This window comes from Podarcis vaucheri (assembly GCF_965113315.1).
Source record: "Podarcis vaucheri genome assembly, chromosome: W".
Taxonomy (NCBI): Eukaryota; Metazoa; Chordata; class Lepidosauria; order Squamata; family Lacertidae; genus Podarcis; species Podarcis vaucheri.
Genome location: NC_138757.1, coordinates 35,287,238 through 35,309,744, shown reverse-complemented (window position 1 = coordinate 35,309,744; position 22,507 = coordinate 35,287,238). Strand labels below are relative to the sequence as shown.

At 49.2% G+C, this 22,507-nt stretch overlaps 2 protein-coding genes across 2 annotated transcripts in view; one reads left to right on the top strand and one right to left on the bottom strand.

Moving 5' to 3' along the window:
* Positions 1 to 12,387, top strand: part of LOC309523276 (inositol polyphosphate 5-phosphatase OCRL-like) — a gene marked incomplete at both ends in the record, with an annotated part of 58,040 nt that extends 45,653 nt beyond the window's left edge. Inside the window, 6 exons of the mRNA XM_082207061.1 lie at positions 3,287 to 3,422; positions 3,925 to 4,035; positions 6,840 to 7,005; positions 8,581 to 8,734; positions 11,493 to 11,678; positions 12,156 to 12,387. Coding sequence (XP_082063187.1) covers positions 3,287 to 3,422; positions 3,925 to 4,035; positions 6,840 to 7,005; positions 8,581 to 8,734; positions 11,493 to 11,678; positions 12,156 to 12,387 — 985 coding nt within the window. The remainder of the gene's footprint in view (positions 1 to 3,286; positions 3,423 to 3,924; positions 4,036 to 6,839; positions 7,006 to 8,580; positions 8,735 to 11,492; positions 11,679 to 12,155) is intronic.
* Positions 12,388 to 17,385: 4,998 nt separating this feature from the next.
* On the bottom strand, positions 17,386 to 20,034 carry LOC309523371 (tigger transposable element-derived protein 1-like). The gene is made up of 2 exons (XM_082207150.1): positions 19,422 to 20,034; positions 17,386 to 18,961 (listed from the first exon to the last, which is right to left on the bottom strand). Exon 2 carries the CDS (start codon positions 18,557 to 18,559, stop codon positions 17,510 to 17,512), a length of 1,050 nt encoding a protein of 349 aa, XP_082063276.1. The 5' UTR covers positions 18,560 to 18,961; positions 19,422 to 20,034; the 3' UTR covers positions 17,386 to 17,509.
* Between the last annotated feature and the right edge of the window lie 2,473 nt (positions 20,035 to 22,507).

Genomic DNA, 22,507 nt, shown 5'->3' with positions numbered 1-22,507 from the left:
AGAAGCCAGTCTCTGGAGGAAGGCCGCGCAGGAGGAGATGGATGCACTGCATCAGAACAAGACCTGGACACTCACTGAGCTGCCTCCCGGTAAGAAGGCCATTGGCAGTAAATGGGTTTTCAAGGTTAAGAAGGGGTCAGAAGGAGAGTTGCAGCGCTACAAAGCTAGACTTGTAGCACAGGGATTTTCACTGCATTGTGGTGAAGACTATGATGAAGTTTTTGCACCAACCGTGAGGTACAGCAGCGTAAGAATGCTTTTGAGCATTGCAGCCTCCAAGAAAATGAGAGTGAAACACATAGACATTGCTACCGCTTTTCTACATGGGCAGATTTCAGAAGAAATTTACATGAAACAGCCCAAGGGTTTTGTGAAACCACATGAGGCACATTTAGTGTGGAAACTCCAGAAAGGACTTTATGGACTTCAACAGGCTGCTAGAGCCTGGAACCAGAAGTTGCATAAAATGCTGACGCAACTTGGGTACAAGGAAGGCGATGCTGACAAGTGCTTGTACAGTAAGTCAAATAATGGACAATTCTCATATATCTTAGCTTTTGTTGATGACCTGATTATTGCCACAGCAAGTGAGAAAGACTATACACAAATAGTAAAACACCTTAGCAAAGAGGTGGAGGTCAAGGAGCTAGGAGATGTCCAGTACTACCTTGGGATCCAGGTGGAAAGAGAAGAGGACGGTTCATTTCTTCTCAGCCAAAGACAGAAGATCCACGAGCTAATTGAGCACATGCAGATGCAAGACGCACATCCAGTTGCTACACCAATGGCTACTGACTTCCTGAAGAATCAGCAGGATTTGAAGCAGTTGCCAGACAACAATGACTACAGGTCGGCGATTGGTAAACTTTTGTATTTAGTTACCACATGTAGACCTGCCTTAGCTAATGCTGAGGGGATTCTTAGCAGAAAGGTGACTTCTCCCACTGAGCATAATTGGGCAGGTGTAAAGAGGGTGGTGCGGTATTTGAAGGGTACCATGAATTGTAAATTAAGGTTACCAGCCGTCAGAGACCCTAAGTTGGTTGGGTATACTGATGCAGATTGGGCTGGGGATAATGCTGATTATAAATCAACAAGTGGACATGTTTTCATGTTTGGGGATGGACCTGTTGCATGGGGCAGTTATAAACAGAGCTGTGTAGCATTATCTTCCACAGAATCAGAATACGTTGCAGCAACAGAAGCCTGCAGAGAGATCGCCTGGCTTGATCAACTCATGAAGGACTTTGGGTTGGTGAGAAAAGGGCCTGTCAGCTTGCTAGAGGAAAATCAAAGTTGCCTGAAGCTGACGCAGAGTGAGAAGTTCCTGGCCAGAACAAAACACATTGGGGTTAAATACCACTACATACGCCAGAGGATCCAGGATGGACTTGTGGAACTATCCTACTGCAGCACCCAAGAGATGACTGCTGACATACTGACGAAACCCCTACCGAGAGAGAGTTTCCAGAATCTACGTGTCAAGCTGGGACTCTGGGTGGTTGAATAAAGTTGTTTATATTTTGTGTATCTTGTATTGCCTGAGAAGGGGCATGTGGGATGTAAACACAGGAGCAGTCAAAGACAACATTCCTAGAGTGTACATGTTAGAACATGGGGAGGGATGTCTGTCCAGCAAGCAGGTAAACTTCCTGGGGACGGACTTCCTCCGCATGTGACCAGAGGTGGGTGTGGCCTCACCTGTGCAGGTAAATGATAAAAGCACAGGGCAGGCAGCCATATCTCTCTCTCTCTCATCTTCATCTTTTGAAGGAGCAACATGCCCTCTTGGCTCTCAGCCAAGAGAGGACAGTACTATCTTCCTATAAGATAGATTATGAGTGTATTTTCCCTTTTTTAAGCTGTCTGCCTTCTGGGATCATATTGTGAACAGAACGTGAGTAAACTCTTTTATACTTTTATAAAGACTGTGCCATGTCTTGTATTTTAAGAGGGAACAAAAGGGGAAATTACTAGAGTAATTATTATAGAGGTTCTAGCGAACCTGTGCAGACGTTAGCGTTGCGAACTAAAAGGGGAATGTCATAAACTCTGCCGATATTTTGGGAACTTGTTAGCACAAGTTGGATTAGGATATAATCTCACAATAGATCCTCTCCTGCACCCCAGAACATTCCCACAAAAGGCTGCTAGGCGAGTTGTGAAATGCAAGGCTGTGATATGTTGTCTTCCTCAAGCCATCCCTGCTCTGGAAATGTTTTGGCTCCTTTCCCCCACATTTGTCCTGATAACCAGCATCCTCTGTTTCGTGGTGTGTATAAGCGGTGTTGCAGTTCCTTGAAAGGTGCAGCAGGCTGAATGAGAATCCTCTTTGTGTCAAGGAAGTCTGGGAATGAGACTTGGTGCTCTCTCAAGATGAGTCTGCCAGGGCATAAGAGCATGAGAGCAGCCCTGCTGGATCAGGCCATTGGTCCATCTGGCCCAGCATCCTGTTCTCACATTGGCCAATGAGATGCCTCTCGGGGAGCCCACAATCAGGACCTGAGTGCAACAGCACGCTCCCCTCCTCCAAGCCATACTGCTTCTCTTGGTGGAGTATGTTCTGTGGCCATTATGGCTAGTAGGCACTGAGCCTCACCATCCAGGATTTGGCATATTCTTGTGGTTCTCGACAACTGTCAGAAGCCACCTAGGCCTGCTAGTTTCATTGCTCTTGCTGTGGTAATGGGGAAATCAAAAGGACAGACGGAACATGTAGTGACGAAGCCGGAAAACGGCAGGCTCCTTTGGGCAGCATTTCAGGTGCCAGAAAGGGTCTTTTGGGTCACTGAAAAAATAGTGTCTGAACAAGAATAACGGGGCCCCTTGCTTTGGGGAAGGATCATCATTTGGTGGTGTGCCATATGCTTTGTATGCAGAGTCTCAAGTTGAAAGGCACCTCCACCTGAAAAAGGATTGGGCCACAGAGAGCTGCTGCCAGCCAGAGGAGACTTAATTAATGAATTGTGGGGTTGGAAGGGATCACGAGGGTCATCTAGTCCAATCCCCTGCAATGTAGGAATCCAAACTGGGGGAGGTCAGAAATTCATTCTGACCTGGTAGAAGGCAGCTTTTGATTTCCTGACAACTCTCTCCATGAAGCAAAATGCCTGCACACCTGCAAGGTCCGCCCCTTCAGAAGTTGGACTCCCAAGCCCCATCATCTCCAGCTGTTGACCGTGGTCAAGATCACAGGCCGTGTGTGGAGCCAAAGTTTGACTGTGTGAGCCTTGTGTGTTGCCTCAGCCAGTCCAACAGTCCTGGTGTCTCTCCTGTCTCCTTGCAGTGGGAAGTGCCGTGTGCCAGCATGGTGTGAGCCAATCCTCTGGAGAGGAGGCAGCGTGAATCAGCTCAGCTACCGAAGCCACATGGAATTGAAAAGGAGCGACCACAAGCCCGTCGGCTCCCTCTTCCTCACAGGGGTAACACCTGCCCTGGCCAGGGCTATCGTCTATTCAGGGTTTTTAGTTGCCTGCTATGTGGCACCTCCTCGAATCTGGGCAGGCCCTGACCAACAACCAGGCCCCTTTCCACAGAGCTCCTCCTTGGCCAATGACTTCCGGTGCAAGGAGTGGGCAGGTTTTGGCTCTCTTAAATCCCTAGGCTTCCATTCTCCACTGTTCTGAGTACACGCTGCTCCTGCAGGCATGGCAGACCACATGGGCTGAACTGTATACCTTAACCGTTGGCTCCATTCATGCAATGGAGCTGCTGTGGTACTTGGCTTGGAGCATTTGGCTTCAGCCCATTGGCTCTGGAAGTCACAGCCGCTGCCATCCTGGGGAAGCTCTCAGAGTTACAGTACTTGCCTCTTTCAGGGCTGGGAACAGGGGGGTGCATCAGGCCTTTCTGCTCTTAACTCATGCCCCCCCTTTTAGTCCATAGCCCCAACAAATGTGCTCTGTTCCCCCCCCCCCCCGATAGGTGAAGGTTATGGCTGACCGACGGTACCGGAAAGTGTTTGAGGATATTGTTCAGTTGATGGACAGGATGGAGAACGAATTCCTTCCCTCCCTGGAGGGAGGTAAAGACGAATAGGATCCTCTCCAACCCCTTAAAGAGGGTTTGCTGCAAAAAGACCAGGGGGGAAAGAAGCCCTTGGCCCTTCTAGCTCAGTCTTGATTTCCGGGGGATCTCTCCCAGCCCTACCTGGAGATGCTGGGGATAGAACCTGGGACCTTTGCAGGCAAGGCAGATGCCCTTCCACTGAGCGGCAGCCTCTTCCTCTTCCTCGCAGGCAAAGACTCCAGGGGTAGCCAGCGCGGTGCCCTCCAGATGCTGGACTACAATAATAATAATAATAATAATAATAATAATAATAATAATAATAATAATAATAAATTTTATTTATATCCCGCCCTCCCCAGCCGAAGCCGGGCTCAGGGCGGCTAACAACACTAAAATAGTGCAACATTATAAAAACATCATAAGAATTAATTAAAATCAGAATTGATGGCAACCATAAACTAAAGTATTGTAAGGATTGCCAGAGGAGGGAGTCAGGCTGTGCCCTAACCAAAGGCCTGGTGGAACAGCTCTGTCTTGCAGGCCCTGCGGAAAGATGTCAAGTCCTGCAGGGCCCTTGTCTCTTGTGACAGAGCGTTCCACCAGGTTGGAGCCGCAGCCGAGAAGGCCCTGGCTCTAGTTGAGGCCAGCCTAACCTCTCTGAGGCCTGGGACCTTCAAGATGTTTTTATTTGAGGAGCGTAAGTTCCTCTGTGGGGCATACCAGGAGAGGCGGTCCCGTAGGTACGAGGGTCCTAGGCCGTATAGGGCTTTAAAGGTCAAAACCAGCACCTTAAACCTGATCCTGTACTCCACCGGGAGCCAGTGCAGCTGGTATAGCACCGGATGAATGTGATCCCGCAGCAAAGACCCCGTAAGGAGTCTCGCTGCGGCATTCTGCACCCGCTGGAGTTTCTGGGTCAGTCTCAGGGGCAGCCCCACGTAGAGCGAGTTACAATAATCCAGTCTGGAGGTGACCGTCGCGTGGATCACAGTGGCTAGGTCAGGGCGAGAGAGGTAAGGGGCCAACTGCTTAGCTTGGCGGAGATGAAAAAATGCCGCCTTTGTTATAGCTGCAATCTGCGCCTCCATGGAGAGGGAGGTATCGAAGATTACACCCAAACTCTTAACGGACGGTGCTGGCACTAATTGCACCCCCGCAAGAGACGGGAGTTGCCCCCTCAATCCCATATCACTCCGTCCCAGCCAGAGGACCTCTGTCTTCAAAGGATTTAACTTCAACCGGCTCCCACGTAACCATCCAGCCACAGCTTCCAGACATCTGGTCAGTGTATCTGGGGCCGAGTCAGGATGGCCATCCATCAACAGATAGAGTTGGGTGTCATCGGCATACTGATGGCAACCCAGCCCAAAACTCCGGACAAGCTGGGCGAGGGGGCGCATAAAGATGTTAAAAAGCATCGGGGAGACACACCAAGGAGTGGCGCGATGACAATTCCCCCCCAAGCGCCACCCTCTGTCCCCGACCGGAGAGAAACGAGCGCAGCCATTGAAGGACTGTGCCCTGGATCCCCACGTCGGCGAGGCGGTGGTCCAGAAGTTCGTGATCGACCATGTCGAAAGCTGCTGACAGATCTAGAAGAATCAGCAGCCCCGACCCGCCTCGATCCAGCTGTCTACGAAGACCATCTGTTAGGGCGACCAGAGCCGTCTCGGTCCCATGACCAGCGCGGAAGCCGGACTGGAATGGATCCAGAGCTGATGTTTCATCCAGAAACCTACCAAGCTGTTCAGCAACCGCTCTCTCAATCACCTTACCCAGGAATGGAAGATTCGAAACTGGGCGGTAATTGGATAGATCTAAGGGATCTAATGATGTTTTCTTTAAGAGCGGACGCACCACTGCCTCCTTCAGTTCCCCTGGGAATGTCCCGGTGCCAAGGGACAAATTGATGATATCCCCCAGCGGGGCCCGCACCTCGTCTGGACACGCTCTAATCAGCCAAGACGGGCACGGGTCGAGAGGACAAGTGGTGGGCTTTCCAGCTCGGAGGAGTCTGTCCACATCAGCTGGGGATATCCGGTCAAAGTGGTCCAATACTGGACCCGAGGACAGTCGAGGGGCCTCCAGTTCCTTTATTGTATCCAAATTGGCAGGGAGGTCATGGCGGAGCGACAGGACCTTCTCCGCAAAAAAGCTCGCAAATGCCTCACAGCTGTGTGTCGAATTGTTATTTAAATTTGGCTGTCCATCAAGGGACGTTAAAGACCGAATTATACTAAATAATTGTGCCGGGCGAGAGCTAGCGGATGCAATGGAGGCCGAGAAGTAGGACTTCTTGGCGGCCTTCACTGCCATCTCATAGGTTTTCATAAAAACCCTATAAGATGTTCTTGAGGCTCCGTCACGGGCACCCCGCCATACTCGCTCTAGCCGTCTGAGGTCCCGCTTCATTTTCCGGAGCTCCTCAGTAAACCAGGGAGCCCGGTTTCTGCGGGGTCGCAGAGGGCGCTTAGGTGCGATCTCATTGATGGCTGCCAGGAGCTGGGTATTCCAGCCCTCAACAAGCTCAGTCAATGAGTTGCCAGGGGGAGAAAGGTCCCGCAAGGCTTGACGGAATCTATCAGGGTCCATCAGCCTCCGCGGGCGAGCCCAAATTGGCTCACCACCTAAGCAACTCCCATCATCCCCAGCCAACATGGCCAGTGGCAGGTGCAGCAATATCTGGAGAGCCCCACGTGGACCTGTTGCATGTGCAGTCCCCTAAACGAGAGCCCGGGGCCAAGGACAAACTTCCCCCTGGAGCTCGTTTCCTTGCCTCTGCTGAAGGCAAGCACTCTCTTTCCTCCCCCCCCCCCCTTTTTGCTCTGCAGTTTCTGTTTGAGAATGTAAAGTTCCGGCAGCTGCAGAAGGAGAAGTTCCAGATCACAAACAACGGGCAGCTCACCCTCCACTTCTCCTTTATCCCCAAGCTCAGTGACAGCCAGGATTGGAAGCAATGGCTTCTAGCTGAGCCCTGCAAGGGATACTTGGAGCCCAGCGCGTCTCTCTCTGGAATCAGAGAACTGTAGAGTTGGAAAGGGACCCCAAGGCCCCTTATCTCTCTCGCCCTGACCTAGCCACTGTGATCCATGCGACGGTCACCTCCAGACTGGATTATTGTAACTCGCTCTACGTGGGGCTGCCCTTGAGACTGACCCAGAAACTCCAGCGGGTGCAGAATGCCGTGGCGAGACTCCTTATGGGGTCTTCGCTGTGAGATCACATTCATCCGGTACTATACCAGCTGCACTGGCTCCCGGTGGAGTACAGGATCAGGTTTAAGGTGCTGGTTTTAACCTTTAAAGCCCTATACGGCCTAGGACCCTCGTACCTACGGGACCGCCTCTCCTGGTATGCCCCACAGAGAAACCTACGGTCTGCAAATAATAACATCCTCAAGGTCCCAGGCCTCAGAGAGGTTAGGCTGGCCTCAACTAGAGCCAGGGCCTTCTCGGCTGCGGCTCCAATCTGGTGGAATGCTCTGTCACAAGAGACTAGGGCCCTGCGGGACCTGACATCTTTCCGCAGGGCCTGCAAGACAGAGTTGTTCCGCCAGGCCTTTGGTCAGGGCGCAGCCTGACTCCCTCCTCTGGCAACCTGCACAGAATTTTGCTTAATTGGTTGCCTTCAATTTGATTTAATTAATTTTTATAATGAAATATTTTTAGATTGTGTAACTATTTTACTGTTTGTTTATTTGATTGTTGTTAGCCGCCCTGAGCCCGGCTTCGGCTGGGGAGGGCGGGATATAAATAAATTATTATTATTATTATTATTATTATTATTATTATTATTATTATTATTATTATTATTATCTAGGGAAGGCCTTCCTTTTCTCCTCCTCTTCCCAACCCTCCTCCCTCAAACCTTGGGAGTTTGGTAGAGCAGGGGAGGCTTAACATTTGTGGGCTGCATTGCCCCATGCTCAAGCCTCCAAGGGCCACGCGTCAAAGCAGCTGAGCCCAAAGTGTAAAAGTGTGTGTGACCAGCTTTAAACAAAGACACACACACAAATGAATTGAAGCCAAACAATGCTGGAGGGTCCCAAAACACCTTTTGGCATCGCAGGGAACCAGTGAGAGCATTCCGTCCAAAAATTACTTTTTTAAAACAATGCGTATTTTTATGTTGTGGAGGCACAGAAATATCTTGGGGATCATATAGAACTAGCCAAACTTTTAAAAACTCAATGAAATGTAAACTAACTAAAAAAGAAAGTTACATTGGGGGCGCAAAAATCCTTTCCCTTTTTATATTCTTTTGTTAGGATCACTTTCTCTCACCCCCCAGTATCCTGTCACCATCTTCTGTGCAGCTGCTGCTTTGGAGGACTAGAGAGGAAAGTGGGCTGGGGGTGGGAACTGAGTCGCTTCTTCTCCTAATTCTTGAAGTTAAGGTTTCCCCCATACACCTGTGAGAACAGGATGCTGTACTAGATGGGCCATTGGCCTGATCCAGCAGGCTCCTATTGTGTCCTTCTGTTCAATTCCTCACTGTCTTCTCTTTTAATTTACAGACAAGCCAACTTGGCTGTGCCAAAGAGTGTATCTACCTGACCTCCTCCCGTTTTAGGTGAGACGGGGGACATTTCCCTGGATGTGTGCGTCCGCAAGGAAGAGAAGATTGAGGCTAGCTTTGTCCTTCACCTTGACCGTGGCAAGGACTATTTCCTCACCATCAGTGGGAGCTACCTACCAAGCTGCTTCGGGACCTCCTTGGAAGCCTTGTGCTGGATGTCTACCCTTCCCACTCTGCTTGCCTGCTTGAAAAACAGCTGCTCTTCCACTCAGAAATGTGGGGGCTGGGGGTCCTCCGCTGCATTCAGCTTCAGCTTCTGTAGCTGTGCATCCGCTTCCTGTGTGCTGTTCATGCCCTTTGTTTGCCTTGACTGAGTCATCCCAGGTTCTGGTCCTCCCACCTGCCCTTTCGCAGGGCCACTGAACCGTGTGCATTTCCCTGCCATCTGCCCAGATACTGTTCAGCCAACGGGCTGTTTCTTTCTCTTCTCAGGGCCTGTGCCATTAACACCCTTGGTTGTCTTTTGCTCTTGCCTTCCTCCTCTGATCTCAGGGAGAAGACAGCTTCCTAGAAAAGGTCACAGTTGGCTTGCTATCCTCTAGATGTTCTTGTAGCGGGCTCAAATCAGGTACAGGCAACGCCCCGTTTACACGGGGGTTGCGTTCCGAGGTACCGTGCGTTTAAATGAAATTGTGTATGTTGGGGACAGCATTGGAAAAGCCTGCAAGCACCCTCTAAACTTCCGGAAGCCCTTTTGAAAGGCCTTTTGAAAACCAGCAGCCTCCCTGCAAAACTCCTTGCTCCAACTCTCCGCAGGCCTGAGAGGTCGGTGCCAAAGCTCCTGGGAGGGAGTCGAGATGCTGTTTCCATGCCACTTTGCCGCTTTTGTGCTCTTGGGGGGGGGCATTTTTGCCCCTTCAAGTGCCCCTTCCAGCTTTGCGGCAGTGTGCATGTGCCTCGAAGGCACGTAAATGGAGTTGCCCTTGTCACCGATCAGCAGCTGCTCCATGCAGTGGCAGCTGGTCCCTTAGGGCAAACCAGGCACTACCCCACCAACCTGACTTTCCTCTCAGGCAACCCGCACCTGCCTGCCTTCTGACTCAAATCCAGTCCAGGTGGTGGCTCTAGCTCTCTGCTTTGGTCTCTTCCCTAGTCTCAACGTGGCCCTTGTAGAACTCGGCAGAGGAGAACGGAGACGAAACCAGAATTTGCCAGCACTGCTTGTCACTGATTTCGCGCTGCTTGACTCTGGGTCCGCTTGCGATTGGCAGCACGGGAGGCAGAAAGCCCAGTCTCATGATGCAGGCGCCAGCCCCCTCTGGCCCCAAGAGCCAGTTTTCTCCTTGTCTCTGTGCGCAGCCACTGCTGCACAGGCTATGCCACTCTGGCTTACTCTTACCACCTGAGCACTGGCATTTGGGAAGCGGTAGTGGCTGCTTTGGGGTGGCTCAGGGAAATGTCACTCCTCTCGAAATCAGATCTACTTGGGTGTATTATCCTAGCCACAAGGAGACAGTGGTGACTGTCAATTTGGACAGCTGTAGACATTTAGAACCATGGAGGATATGTTTATCAGTGGCTATTTCTTGCCACTATTATCACAAACCACATGCTTTTGATTACCAGTTTCTGGGGAACATGATGGACAGAGTGCTCTTGTCCCCGTGTCCCCATGGACTCCCAAGGGCATGTGGTTGGCCATTGTGGGAACAAAATGCTGATCTAACCCAGCAAGGCTCCTATGTTCTTTAGCAGGCACCAGCTACTCTTGCACTAAGACTCTGATACAGCATGTGTCATTCCCCACACCAATACACTCTCTCTCTCTCTCAAGACAGGGGCGGGGAGTATTGGCGGGAGGGGGGGAGGGGGGATGAACTGGATCCTAATCAACAGCTGCCCTGGGGATGAGGGGATCAAATTCTCCATCCTTGCCAACTCCTTTTAGTGATGGGCTGCTTGCCACTGCTGTGCACCTAAAGCTCTCTTGCTCCCCCCTCCTCTCTTTCTCTTTCTCTTTCTCTTTCTCTTTCTCTTGAATGTGGTAGCTTGAGATAGAACTAACCACCCTGAACATTTCTGGAGAGGAAGATGGGAAGGAGGCAGGAGGCATGGTTCACCAGCTGCTGTGTGCTGCATTGCCCAGACAAAGTCGTGGGCTGGGGCTCCAGCTGTTGCTCAGTTTCTACCACTGCCTCTGCAACGTGCTCTAGACAAGGGGCGGTGAACATGTGACCCCATCATCTCATCATGCTGGCAGGGGCTGCAGCCCATCAACCTATGAAGGCCCATCCATGTTCTGTTGCTGTTTTTCTTACTTATTTCCTGCCCTTCACCCTAAGGTCCCAGGGCAGGTTCCAGCAATTTAAATAAAATGTTAGCCAAACCTCATGTCCACAGCTGCATATTCAGTAAGCTTTTGGGTGAACTGCACATCCGGAGTGGAAGGATTACTAGCTGCATATTAATAGGGGAGGGGGAGCTTGGATTTGGGGTGCAAGCAATTTGTTTTTTGTTTTCCCCCTTGAGATGCTTGCTGTGGCTAGGGCCAGGCGATATGTCAATATAGATATATTTTCAAATCAGCTTGAAGTCTAGATAGTGAGACTGGTTTCATAATTTCTGACCTGGCAATATATTGTGAATCATGATGTGTGTGTGTGTACTATGCAAAAAACACCATGTGGGGGGAAACTGTGAAGCCAGACAATGCTTCTCGAGATTCCTGCAGCCCCTGTGGACTCTGCCGGTTCAGCTTTCCCCTGCCCTCCTGCAGGGGGCAGCAAAAATCACAATGCGGGGGAAACCGTGAAGCCAGCCAATGCCTCTACATAGCTCCATCTTATTTCAGACATCGTGCTATATTGGTGTATTGCAATGTTTAGCTAGTGATATATCACCGTGTTGAAAGCCAGCTATCGCCCAGCCCTAGTTGTGGCCTCAGAGGGCAAGACTTGTCCACCCAGCTGGAGCAAGGAAAGAATGCATACAGGCACACATTCTGTCAGGCTCTCGTGCCAGTCCCGCTTGTCATTGGACCTCCAGGAGAAACAGTTTCTGGATATCGTACCCCAGGATGGTGATGACTCCACTGAGCGGCCAAGGAGATCTGGCTTTTGGTGGACCACCTCTTCAAGAATGCCTGCCACCAGGTGAGCTGAGGGGGACTGCACCATTGAAAGGATGGGTGTGGGCTGGAATCCAGTACCAGTTTTGGGGTGTGCAGGTTCCAAACATCCCAATTGATTTATATCTTAGCTACCGACTCGCTCTTACAAACTCCTGCTGTGAGTATAGTGGCACCTTGGTGGAGCGGCAGCGGGTGGGACATTCAGCATACGGTCTTCCTTAGAGCGGCTCAGAAGAACCCAAGTGTTCCCAACCATTGTCTGCCTCTCCCTAGCAAAGCGGCTCTCTGATACTCGCCACTAGAAGAAGCGAGGAATGATTTCACTCTCCCATTGCCCCAAATCATGAGAAGGGGAGTAGGAATGCTACTGTGGAAAGCAGGCGGGATACAATTCTCAGCCCTTGTGCCAGCTCTCTTGGTGATGGGCTTCTCTCCATTGTGGCATTCCTCGACCTCACATTATGCACCCCAGGGCTGGATTGTTCTGCATGCTATCCAGGATGTATCTCATCCCTTCCGAACGCATGGGTGATACTCTGCTTCAGGAGGACCTCTCCCAGACCCCAGGCACGCAGGACGAGCTGCAGGAGATAACTGAGTGCCTGGACACCAGCATTCCCGAGACGATCCGTATCCTCTTTGGGGGGCATTGTTGGGGAGCAGGGCTGCTTGGTGGTTTTCTTTCGCTCTTGGCTGGAGTGGACCTCACTTTTATATACCTGGTGGCTTAGGTTCCTAGGCCAGCCCATCCTTAAGGCTCTGGGACACAGCACAATGAAATGCCCACAGTCAAGTCCAGTCATGCATCCAAACAGCTTCACAGCTTTAACCCCCATTTGAAAACATCAGCCTGGCTAGATAGAGCAGAGGTGGGGAATCTTGACAGGCCCACAGGCCCCACATCTAGCATCATATGTCAGGTGTGGAGACAGGTAAAGACATGGCTGCAAAGGAGCTTCAAGGGTGCGTTCAATTGTTCTTTGGCAAGCAGGGTTTCTTCACCGCACTTTTGGAGTTGACCACTAGTATTTGCTGTTTGGATTGAAACCATGCCTGCAGAAGGACATTTCCTCGGCAGATCAGCAGGCAGCTTTGTCAAGAGGGGAGGTGTAGGATCATTACAGTGGGATGGCTCAGTTGGTAGAGCGTGACACTCTTAATCTCAGGGCTGCGGGTTCAAGATGTGGGGTAATAAGCAAAGGATTTTAGGTATACTAAAAACAACAAGACCGCCCATAAAATGTATGCTATTGCCATGCCAATATGAGAGGAAATTAGTTGGAGGGAGGCAAGGGATGGGGCCACGGACCCCTGATTGGGAATAAGGGAACTAGATGGTCCTCGGTGTCCCTTCCAACTCCACAATTCTATGATCCTGTGTCTTAAAGACAAATCTTGAGGAATAGTGTGTGTGTGTTTCTGTTTGAACCTTCCCAGCCTTTGCTTTATTCTGATTTGTGCTTGCGTCCCTACTCCCCACGTGTAGAATTGCTATACCTTTGGATTTTCCTGGACATTCAAGCATTTCCCGCATGGACACTTGTTTCCAACGGCCAAATCCCGGCGGATGGCAACCCTACCTGTTGAATGCTTTCTTTAAATGTAAAGGTTCATCATTGTTCCACTCGATGTGTATGTCTTTAAGGAGCCAGAGCAAGGGCCAGAGCAAAATAACGAGACCCAGCTTTATAGCTGTGAAACATAGCAGGTGCTGCTGAGTTGTGTTAATTAAGCTGTGTCAGCAATTGGGTGTAGTATATAAGGAGCAGCACCTAGCTCTCCCATTACCCTGGGGGATGGGTTGGTGGTTGGGTCATGTTTGTTTGTTGATGTATTTAGTGTAAATGGAGTTTTTGTTTTTCTTATTAAAACCTTGTTTAAGTTATTTTTGAGTCCCTTTTTAATGCATGGTCTCCCCAGCGCGCTCTATGCAGCGCTACCATACTGCAAATAGCCAACACCTTTGGTTATGGGCCCAGCTGCTGAGTGGATGACTGCATATTTTTGGACTCTGAGAAAGGTTTGAAAACTCCTCCTCCTGTTAGCGTAGTTCTGTGGGTCTGGAAGAGTTCCAGAATGGTTGACCGGGTTCCTGAAGCTGAGAAGGCTCTGGTCTTCGCACAGCTGACAGATGAGAACTATAGTTTATGGTCTTTTCAGGTGGAGGCGTTTTTGACCTATGTAACTGATGACCCTCCTGACCTTGTGACTAATGCTTGGTCAAAAGGAGATGCAAAAGCCAGGGCGATAATTAATTTGGCAGTCAGCGACCAGCAAGAAGTCTATATAAGAAATAAGAAAACTGCCAAAGAAATGTGGGACAGTCTTGCAGCAGTGCATGTTAGAAAAGCGTCAGCGTCTGTATTGACGTTTTTCAAGCAGCTGCACCAGATGAAGTTGCAGCCTGGTGGTGATTTGGCAGCACACTTGAGACGTCTGGAGGCAATACACGGGGAATTAATTCGAAGGGACATGGAGATACCTGATATTCAGTATGTTTTTATCATTCTTTGTTCCCTTAATGAGGACTTTGATGGTATAGCTAGCCAGATATCTGCCATTCCACCAGCACAATTAACTGTGGAAGGGGTAACGGCAAGATTAATGGGTGAGTTGGATAGAAGGGAGGCTTGTGCCGTAAGCCCTCGTATTTCCAGAAAGAATGAGGAACACCACATGCAAACCTGTGGTGATACAACTGCATTTAAAGCTGCCAAGCGTTGTTGGTTCTGCAATAAGCAAGGACATTTTGCAAAGGACTGCAGATCCAAAAGAAAGCAAAGTACTCCCAAGTCAGTTTCTGTTCGTCAATCATGGTCATCAGCCCAGCAGCTGACATCGTACCGTAAAGACAGAAACGAGCTGCGAGCTTTTCATGCTCAGACAACAGATCGTAAAAGAATTAAAGATGCCAAGTGGAAGTCTCTTATTGTGGACTCTGGAGCATCTCAGCATATTTGCAACGATCGAAGTTTGTTTATTTCTTTCAAAGAGGAAATTGGTAATGTACATTTAGCCAATTCACAAGTCTTGCAGTCGCTTGGCAGGGGCACAGTTAAACTTGACTCTTTAAACATTACGATAGCGAACTGCATTTACTGCCCATCAGTGGACAATTTATTGTCAGTAAGGTGCTTTGCTCGTCAAGGCATAACTGTGCGTTTCTTAAAGTCAATGTGTGAGTTTTTCGATGGGAACAAACGTTTATTGTATGCCCAGAACTCTGATGGTTTATTTTTTTTTAATAAGATATTTATTAAAGTTTCAGAAATAAAAAGTTACAATAGTAATAATAAGTAAAAGAAAAAGAAAAAGGAAGAATAAAAAAGAAGAGTACAAAATACAAAAAAGTAAAAACAATTAAAAACAAATCAATCTTTCCATATCTTGTCTTTCATTCATTTGTTTCCCTGACCTCTTCACACCTCCCCTTTTTTGTATTCCAGTTCAGTAAGTTAATTCAGCAAATCCTTTCCCTCTTTGTTTTTATCTTAAACCTTTGTCTTAATGTGTAATAACTGTATATTCTCATCTGTTAACAGTCCATTTTTACATACTCCTTATAACATTGCTGCTAAAAACCCCTTAACTTCATTCCAACATCATTCTAACATTCATTAATTTTACAGTATTTCTGTAGATAGTCTTTAAATTTCTTCCAATCTTCTTCCACTGACTCTTCTCCCTGGTCTCGGATTCTGCCAGTCATTTCCGCCAGTTCCATATAGTCCATCACTTTCATCTGCCATTCTTCCAGTGTGGGTAGCTCCTGTGTCTTCCAGTACTTTGCAATGAGAATTCTTGCTGCTGTTGTGGCATACATAAAGAAAATTCTATCCTTCTTTGACACCAATTGGCTGACAATGCCCAGGAGAAAGGCCTCTGGTTTCTTCAGGAAGGTATATTTAAATACCTTTTTCATTTCGTTATAGATCATCTCCCAGAAAGCCTTAATCCTTGGGCACGTCCACCAAAGGTGAAAGAATGTACCTTCAGTTTCTTTGCATTTCCAACATTTATTATCGGGCAAATGATAAATTTTTGCAAGCTTGACTGGGGTCATGTGCCACCTGTAAATCATTTTCATAATATTCTCTCTTAAGGCATTACATGCCATGAACTTCATACCTGTGGTCCATAACTGTTCCCAGTCAGCCATCATAATGTTATGTCCAACATCTTGTGCCCATTTAATCATAACAGATTTCACTGTTTCATCTTGAGTATTCCATTTCAACAGCAAGTTATACATTCTTGACAAATTCTTAACTTTAGGATCTAACACTTCTGTTTCCAGTTTTGATTTTTCCACCTGGAAGCCAATTTTCTTATCCAAATTGTATGCCTCCATTATCTGATAATAGTGAAGCCAATCTCACACTTTGTTTTTTAATTTTTCAAAGCTCTGCAATTTCAATTTATCTCCCTCTTGTTCCAGAATTTCCCAATATTTCGGCCATTTGGCCTCCATATTGAGCTTTTTCTGAGCCTTCGCTTCCATCAGTGACAGCCACCTTGGAGTTTTATTTTCAAGTAGATCCTTATATCTTGTCCAGACATTAAACAATGCTTTCCTGACAATATGGTTTTTAAATGCTTTATGTGCTTTGACCTTATCATACCACAAGTATGCATGCCATCCAAATACATTATTAAAACCTTCTAAATCCAAAATGTCTGTGTTTTCAAGAAGCAGCCATTCTCTCAGCCAACAAAATGCGGCTGATTCATAGTAAAGTTTAAGGTCTGGCAGGGCAAATCCACCTCTTTCTTTTGCATCCGTTAGTACAGTGGTGCCTCGCAAGACGCAATTAATTCGTTCCGCAAGTTTTGTCGTCTAGCGAATTTTTCGTCTTGCAAATCACGAAATCCCATAGGAATGCATTGAAAATCAATTAATGCGTTCCTATGTTCAAAAAAAGTCCAAACAAAGCCAAATTTGGTACAACAACAGTTTATTACCGTATTTTTCGCCCTATAGGACGCTCCGGCCCATAGGACGCACCTATTTTTTTTGGGGGGGGGAATCAAGGGAAAAAAATTGATTTCCCCCTAGGTTTGCGCAGCCATCCCCAAGCTAGAAGAGGGAGAGGGAGCACTTCGTCTCCCTCTTCTGCCTTCAGGGACAGCCTCCCAAGCCTCTGTGGGGCAGCACACTGTGCTGCCCTGCAGAGGCTTTGCGCAACCATCCCCAAGCTAGAAGAAGGAGACGGAGCGCTCTGTCTCCCTCTTCTGCCTTCAGGGACAGCTTGGCCCGCTATCCCGCGAGCTTGTGGGGCTGGAGGGGGGAGAAGCAGGCTTGCTTCTCCCACCCCCAGCCTCCAGATCAGGTCAGGGAATAGCGGGATGGCGGCGCTCCGCCATCCCCCTATCCCCCGAGCTTGTGGGGCTGGAGGGGGGAGAAGCAGGCTTGCTTCTCCCACCCCCAGCCTCCAGATCAGGTCGGGGAATAGCGGGATGGCGGCGCTGCGCCTCCCGCTGTCCCCAGCTTTTGGGTGCAGGCTGCTGCCCGCAAGCCTTGCGAGCCCGCGGGACATCCCGCCGGGCTTGCAAGACTTGGGATAGCTTCCTGAAGCCTGGAGAGCGAGAGGGGTCGGTGCGCACGGACCCCTCTCGCTCTCCAGGCTTCAGCGAAAGCCTGCATTCGCCCGATAGGACGCACCCAGATTTCCCCTTCATTTTTGGAGGGGAAAAAGTGCGTCCTATAGGGCGAAAAATACGGTAACTGCTCTTTAAAGTCACACATACTGTAAAGAGCAGTTCAAAAATTGAAGGGAAAATAAATTAACTTTATAAACATGACAGAAAAACATTTAAAAATCAACAAAGTGCACAGTACAGTACATACATTTTCTAAGACTCTGGGGGACCACTCGAAGAAGGCTCCTCTTCCACTCTTTGCTTCTTGGTCAAAAACCTGTCCATAGTCTGCTGCTTCATCCGCCTTTTCAGCAGCTCCCTGAAAGGCGACATGACCCTCGTATCATAAAAGTTCCCAGCGTCATGTGCCACGTGCTTCTCAGGGTGGTGTAGATCTGCAAAAGTCTGCACCTCCTTCCACTTCAGGCAAATGTCCCTCAGTTTTTCGGAGGACAGCCGTTCCTCAGTTGCTTCCTCCTCTTCCAGTGAGGCCTGCTCCTGCGCAGCCTCTGTCTGCAGTTCGACCAGCTCCACGGTGGTCAGCTCGTCGTCGTGCTCCTCCACCAGCTCGCAGACGTCCTTCTCCGTGACCTCCAGGCCCATGGTCCTCCCCAAGGCAACAATGTCCTGCACCACTGTTGACTCTGGTGCATCAGAGTCACTTGGTGCCACACAGTCCGGCCACAGGCTGCGCCAAGCGCAATTCAAATTTCTCTGGCTGATCCCGTTCCAGGCCGTGGTGATCATCTTCAAACAGGTGACGATGTCGAAGTGGTCCTTCCAGAATTCCTGCAGGGTGATGGTGGTGCAGTCAGTCACCTCGAAGCATCGCCTGAAAAGCTCCTTGGTGTAGAGTTTTTTGAAATTGGCGATGACCTGCTGATCCATCGGCTGGAGCAGTGGTGTGGTGTTAGGCGGCAGGAACATGATGTTGATGAAGCTGAACTCCTCCAACAAGTCCACCTCAAGGCCTTTAGGATGGGCAGGAGCATTGTCCATCAGAAGCAAAGCCTTCAGCGGCAGGTCGTTGTCCAGCAGGTACTGCTTGACAGCAAAGCCAAAAGCAAGATTGACCCAGTCCACAAACAGCACACGTGTGACCCAAGCCTTGCTGTTGGATCGCCACATGACACTCAGCCACTCCTTGTTGATCTTGTGTCTCTTGAAGGCCCGTGGGTTCTCCGAGTGGTACACCAGCAGGGGCTTGATCTTCAGGTCGCCGCTTGCGTTGGCACAGAAGAGCAGGGTCAGACGGTCCTTCATGGGCTTGTGGCCAGGCAACTTGGCCTCCTCCTATGTGATGAAAGTCCTTTTGGGCATCCTCTTCCAAAACAGCCCGGTCTCGTCGCAGTTGAAGACCTGCTGTGGAACGTAGCCCTCCGTCTTCACAACCTCCAGGAACTCCGCTGCAAAGTCTTCAGCCGCAGGAACATCAGAACTGGCAGCCTCTCCATGCCTGACCACTCTGTGGATGCCAGATCTTGTCTTGAACCGTTCAAACCAACCTCTGCTTGCCTTGAAGTCTTCTGGCTCGGCTGATGTTCCTGGCTGCTCCCGGATGAGGTCAGCGTGCAAGGCCTTGGCCTTCTCACAAATGACAGCCTCAGACACTGTGTCCCCTGCACGCTGCTTCTCTTCTATCCAGATGAGCAGCAACTTCTCGACCTCCTCCAGAACAGCCAGCGGCGTAGCGTGGGTTATCAGCACCCGGGGCAAGGCAAGTAATCTGCGCCCCCAAACCCGGGGCAAGGCAAGTAATTTGCGCCCCCTAACACCTAACCATGGTCATTAATACGCCAAGACGCGCGTTGAAGCAGCCAGGGCGGCATGGCAGGCGGCGGCGGCTCCTCGGCGACTCCACGCGGCCAGCCCAGCGCGCTGGCCGAGCCCCGCAGGCGAACGCTGCCCGTGGGTGAGGAGGGGCTGCCTGGCGCGCCCTCCGTGGCCCTGACGCGCGGGGACCGCGGCGAGCGCTGAGAGCCGCTGCCAGCTCGTCGGTTCCACGAGACATGGGGCTCTGCTACAGCCTGCGCCCGAGGCTCTTCGGCGACTCCGGAGGCAGCGAGCGCGCCCCCCCAGAAGTTGCGCCCGGTGCAGCTGGCACCCCTGGCACCCCCCACGCTACGCCACTGAGAACAACTGGGCGGTTCTTCACGATCCTGGTGACTCCCTTGGCTGCATCAGTCGCCAGGATCTTCTCCCTCATCTTCAGGATGGTCCCGATGGTTGATGGATTCCTCCCGTACTCCCTGGCGATGTCCGTCACACACATTCTGCCGTCGTGCTTCCGGATGATCTCCTTCTTCATTTCCAGCGTCACCGTCTCCTTCTTCTCTCACCGGCCACCGCAGCAGCAGTCTTCTTAGATCCCATAGCAGCACAGCTCTTACCTTCGTAAACTCAGAAACAGAAAAAAAAAATCAGTGATGTGCTTCAAATCCAAAAAATACAAAAGCACCCAGCCACCCACCACACAGAAATTAAAACCCAGAACCAAGGCCTTGAATCCCAAGCACCCAAACCCAAAATCCAAAATCCAAAAACCCCCAAAAAAGTTTTAAAAGTTTAGCTTACCAAATGGATGAAAGAGAAGTTCTGGAAAAGCTTCAACAATCAATCACCGAGGTCTTCAGAAACCTCAAATGGCTGCAAAATAAGTTTTGGAAAAGCTTCAAAAATCACCAATGTCTTCAAAAACCTCAACTGCTCCCACAGACACCCACCCACCCACAACAGAGAAATTGCAAACCCCTCCCCAACTGCTCCCCCAGCCCTTCCCCAACTGCTGCAAACCCCTCCCCAACTGTTCCCCCATCCAGACAAAAAAAAATCAAAAAATAACAACATGGCCAGCACTCAGAAATTCAAACTCAGAAAAAAAAATTGAAAATAAACAACCTTGCCCAATGGTCACAGAAAATCATAAAAATTCCAAAAAAACCCCGCAAATGGTCCCAGATTCCTGCAGAAACCTCCCCAACTGTTCCCCCAGCCAGCCAGCACTCAGAAATTCAAACTCAGGAAAAAAAATTGAAAATAAACAATCTTGCCCAATGGTCACAGAAAATCATAAAAATTCCAAAAAAAACCCGCAAATGGTCCCAGATTCCTGCAGAAACCTCCCCAACTGTTCCCCCAGCCAGCCAGCACTCAGAAATTCAAACTCAGGTTCCGGAGGCGGCGCGAAATAAGCAATGGCGGTCCTCTTTGCGCTGCGAAGAGGGGCTCCGCAGAAAAGGGTCGTTCGCTGCGGCAAAGCGACGACCCATTAAGATAAACCACGAGCAGAGTGAGCTCGTGGCCGTGGGACTCGGCGGGCACCTAAAGCGACCCCCAAAACGAAGAAGGGACCCCGGAAGGGGCTCCGGAAGCGCGGAGGGGAAGCGGTGCTGTGGGTTCATCGCTCTTTCTGCGGGAGTGAAGCCGCGCGGCTGTTGCTGCTGAGCGCCGACCTTTCTTCCTTAATATTGGATTACAAATCAACTACTCGTGAGTAAGAGTTACTTGAAATTGGATTACAAATTTATGAATTTGGCTGAAAGCGGGAGACGAGAAAAAGGAAGTCCGTCTCCCGGCAAGGCTTACAGATCAAAGGCAAAGAGCTGACAAGCTGGAGGCAGCGGAAGGGACTTTTTAAAAAAAGGGAATATCGTGCATTTGAAGAGTTGGTATTTGAAAGGAAAGGCAAGTCTTTTTTCTTTTGCTTTTGGGATAACTTAAGCTGGGAACTTTCCTCCCTTTGTGGACTTTGTAACCTTAAGAGTCCAGACCTCGGGCTGACGGAGGGGAAAAGAGCTGTCTTTGCGGATACAGTATATATTCGGATTTGCTACACTGTTACATTTGGGCAATGCTGGAAGAGATAATTAAGTAACTGTAACTTGCACCCGTGAGAAGCAAATAAACTGCAACTTGGAAGGCTCTGTAAGTGGAAAAGCCTGTGGAAAAAGTTTTAAGAACTATTGCAGAGTTATTATTTAAACGCAGGGACTTCAATGGCGGCTAAATTTCTTTCTTTCTTTCCTGAACTGCAACAATACTCCCTCTAGTGGAACTTGGGATTTATTAATTCCTGGGAACTAACTTTGTTTTGACTCTCTGCTGTTTTGATATCTAATCTGAGGAACTGTCCCTCTCATGGAACAATAGACAAGTTGACCTTGGCGCTTTAACAGGTGTGGAATGAGTGGTCCTCCGAAAACAAGAGCTGCAAAAGCGAAAGCAGGGAAAGGCCAGCTTGTGCAAACAACATTGACTTCTCAGTCGCGCAGATCATCAGTCCCTGCGGTCCTTGAATCTTTAACAACAACAGATGTGCTGAAGGAAACTGAACAGCCAACAACAGAGGATATGGCTGCAGGGGGATCTGATACCCTTCTAAAGGAAATGCTACAACAATTTGCAATTCTAAACAAGAAGGTGGATGATCAGACAGCAAAAATTGATTTAGCCACATCCTCTATTACTAAACTATCTGAACAAGTGGCACAACATTCTCAAGCAATTGCGGATTTAAAAGACGCCACTTCTGAGAATCTGAAACTGGCCGAGGCTGCTAGTTTGAAGGCGGACCAAGCGAATCAGAAAGTGGACGAATTGAAAGGAGAGGTAAAGCCATTTCATAAGCACATCAGTGACCAGCAGGCCTACCTGTCATTGGCGGAATTGAGAAATCGGGAAAATAACTTAAGATTACGATCTATCCCAGAGCTTGAAAAGGAAGACCTGACAGGCTATCTGACAACAGAATTTGCTAAGTTCTGGGGTATAGAAGAAGATAAGGATTTCAAAATTACAACTGCGTTTAGACTGGGAAGAGTAGCAAAGAGGGACAGACCCAGAGATTGTCTGATTATTTTGAGGACTAAACAGGAGAGAGACAAAATACTTGACCTCCATTTCAAGAAAGCACTTGAGATCCAGGACAGAAGAGCAGAGATCTACAAGGATATACCAAAACAACTCTTGGATCTCAGAGCTATTTACACTGACCTAGCTAGACTTTTGAGAAGCAACGGGATATCATACAGGTGGGAGTTTCCACAAGGTTTATCATTTAACTACAAAGGAAAGAAAGTTAAAATTAAAACTACAGAAGACAACCAGAAGTTCCTACACGACCACGGAGAAGATCTTCAGAAGGGAGCAGTAGCTTCTTGGCCACCGGCACCGCCTGGAATAGTACCAACACCTACACCCTCGGGTTCGGAA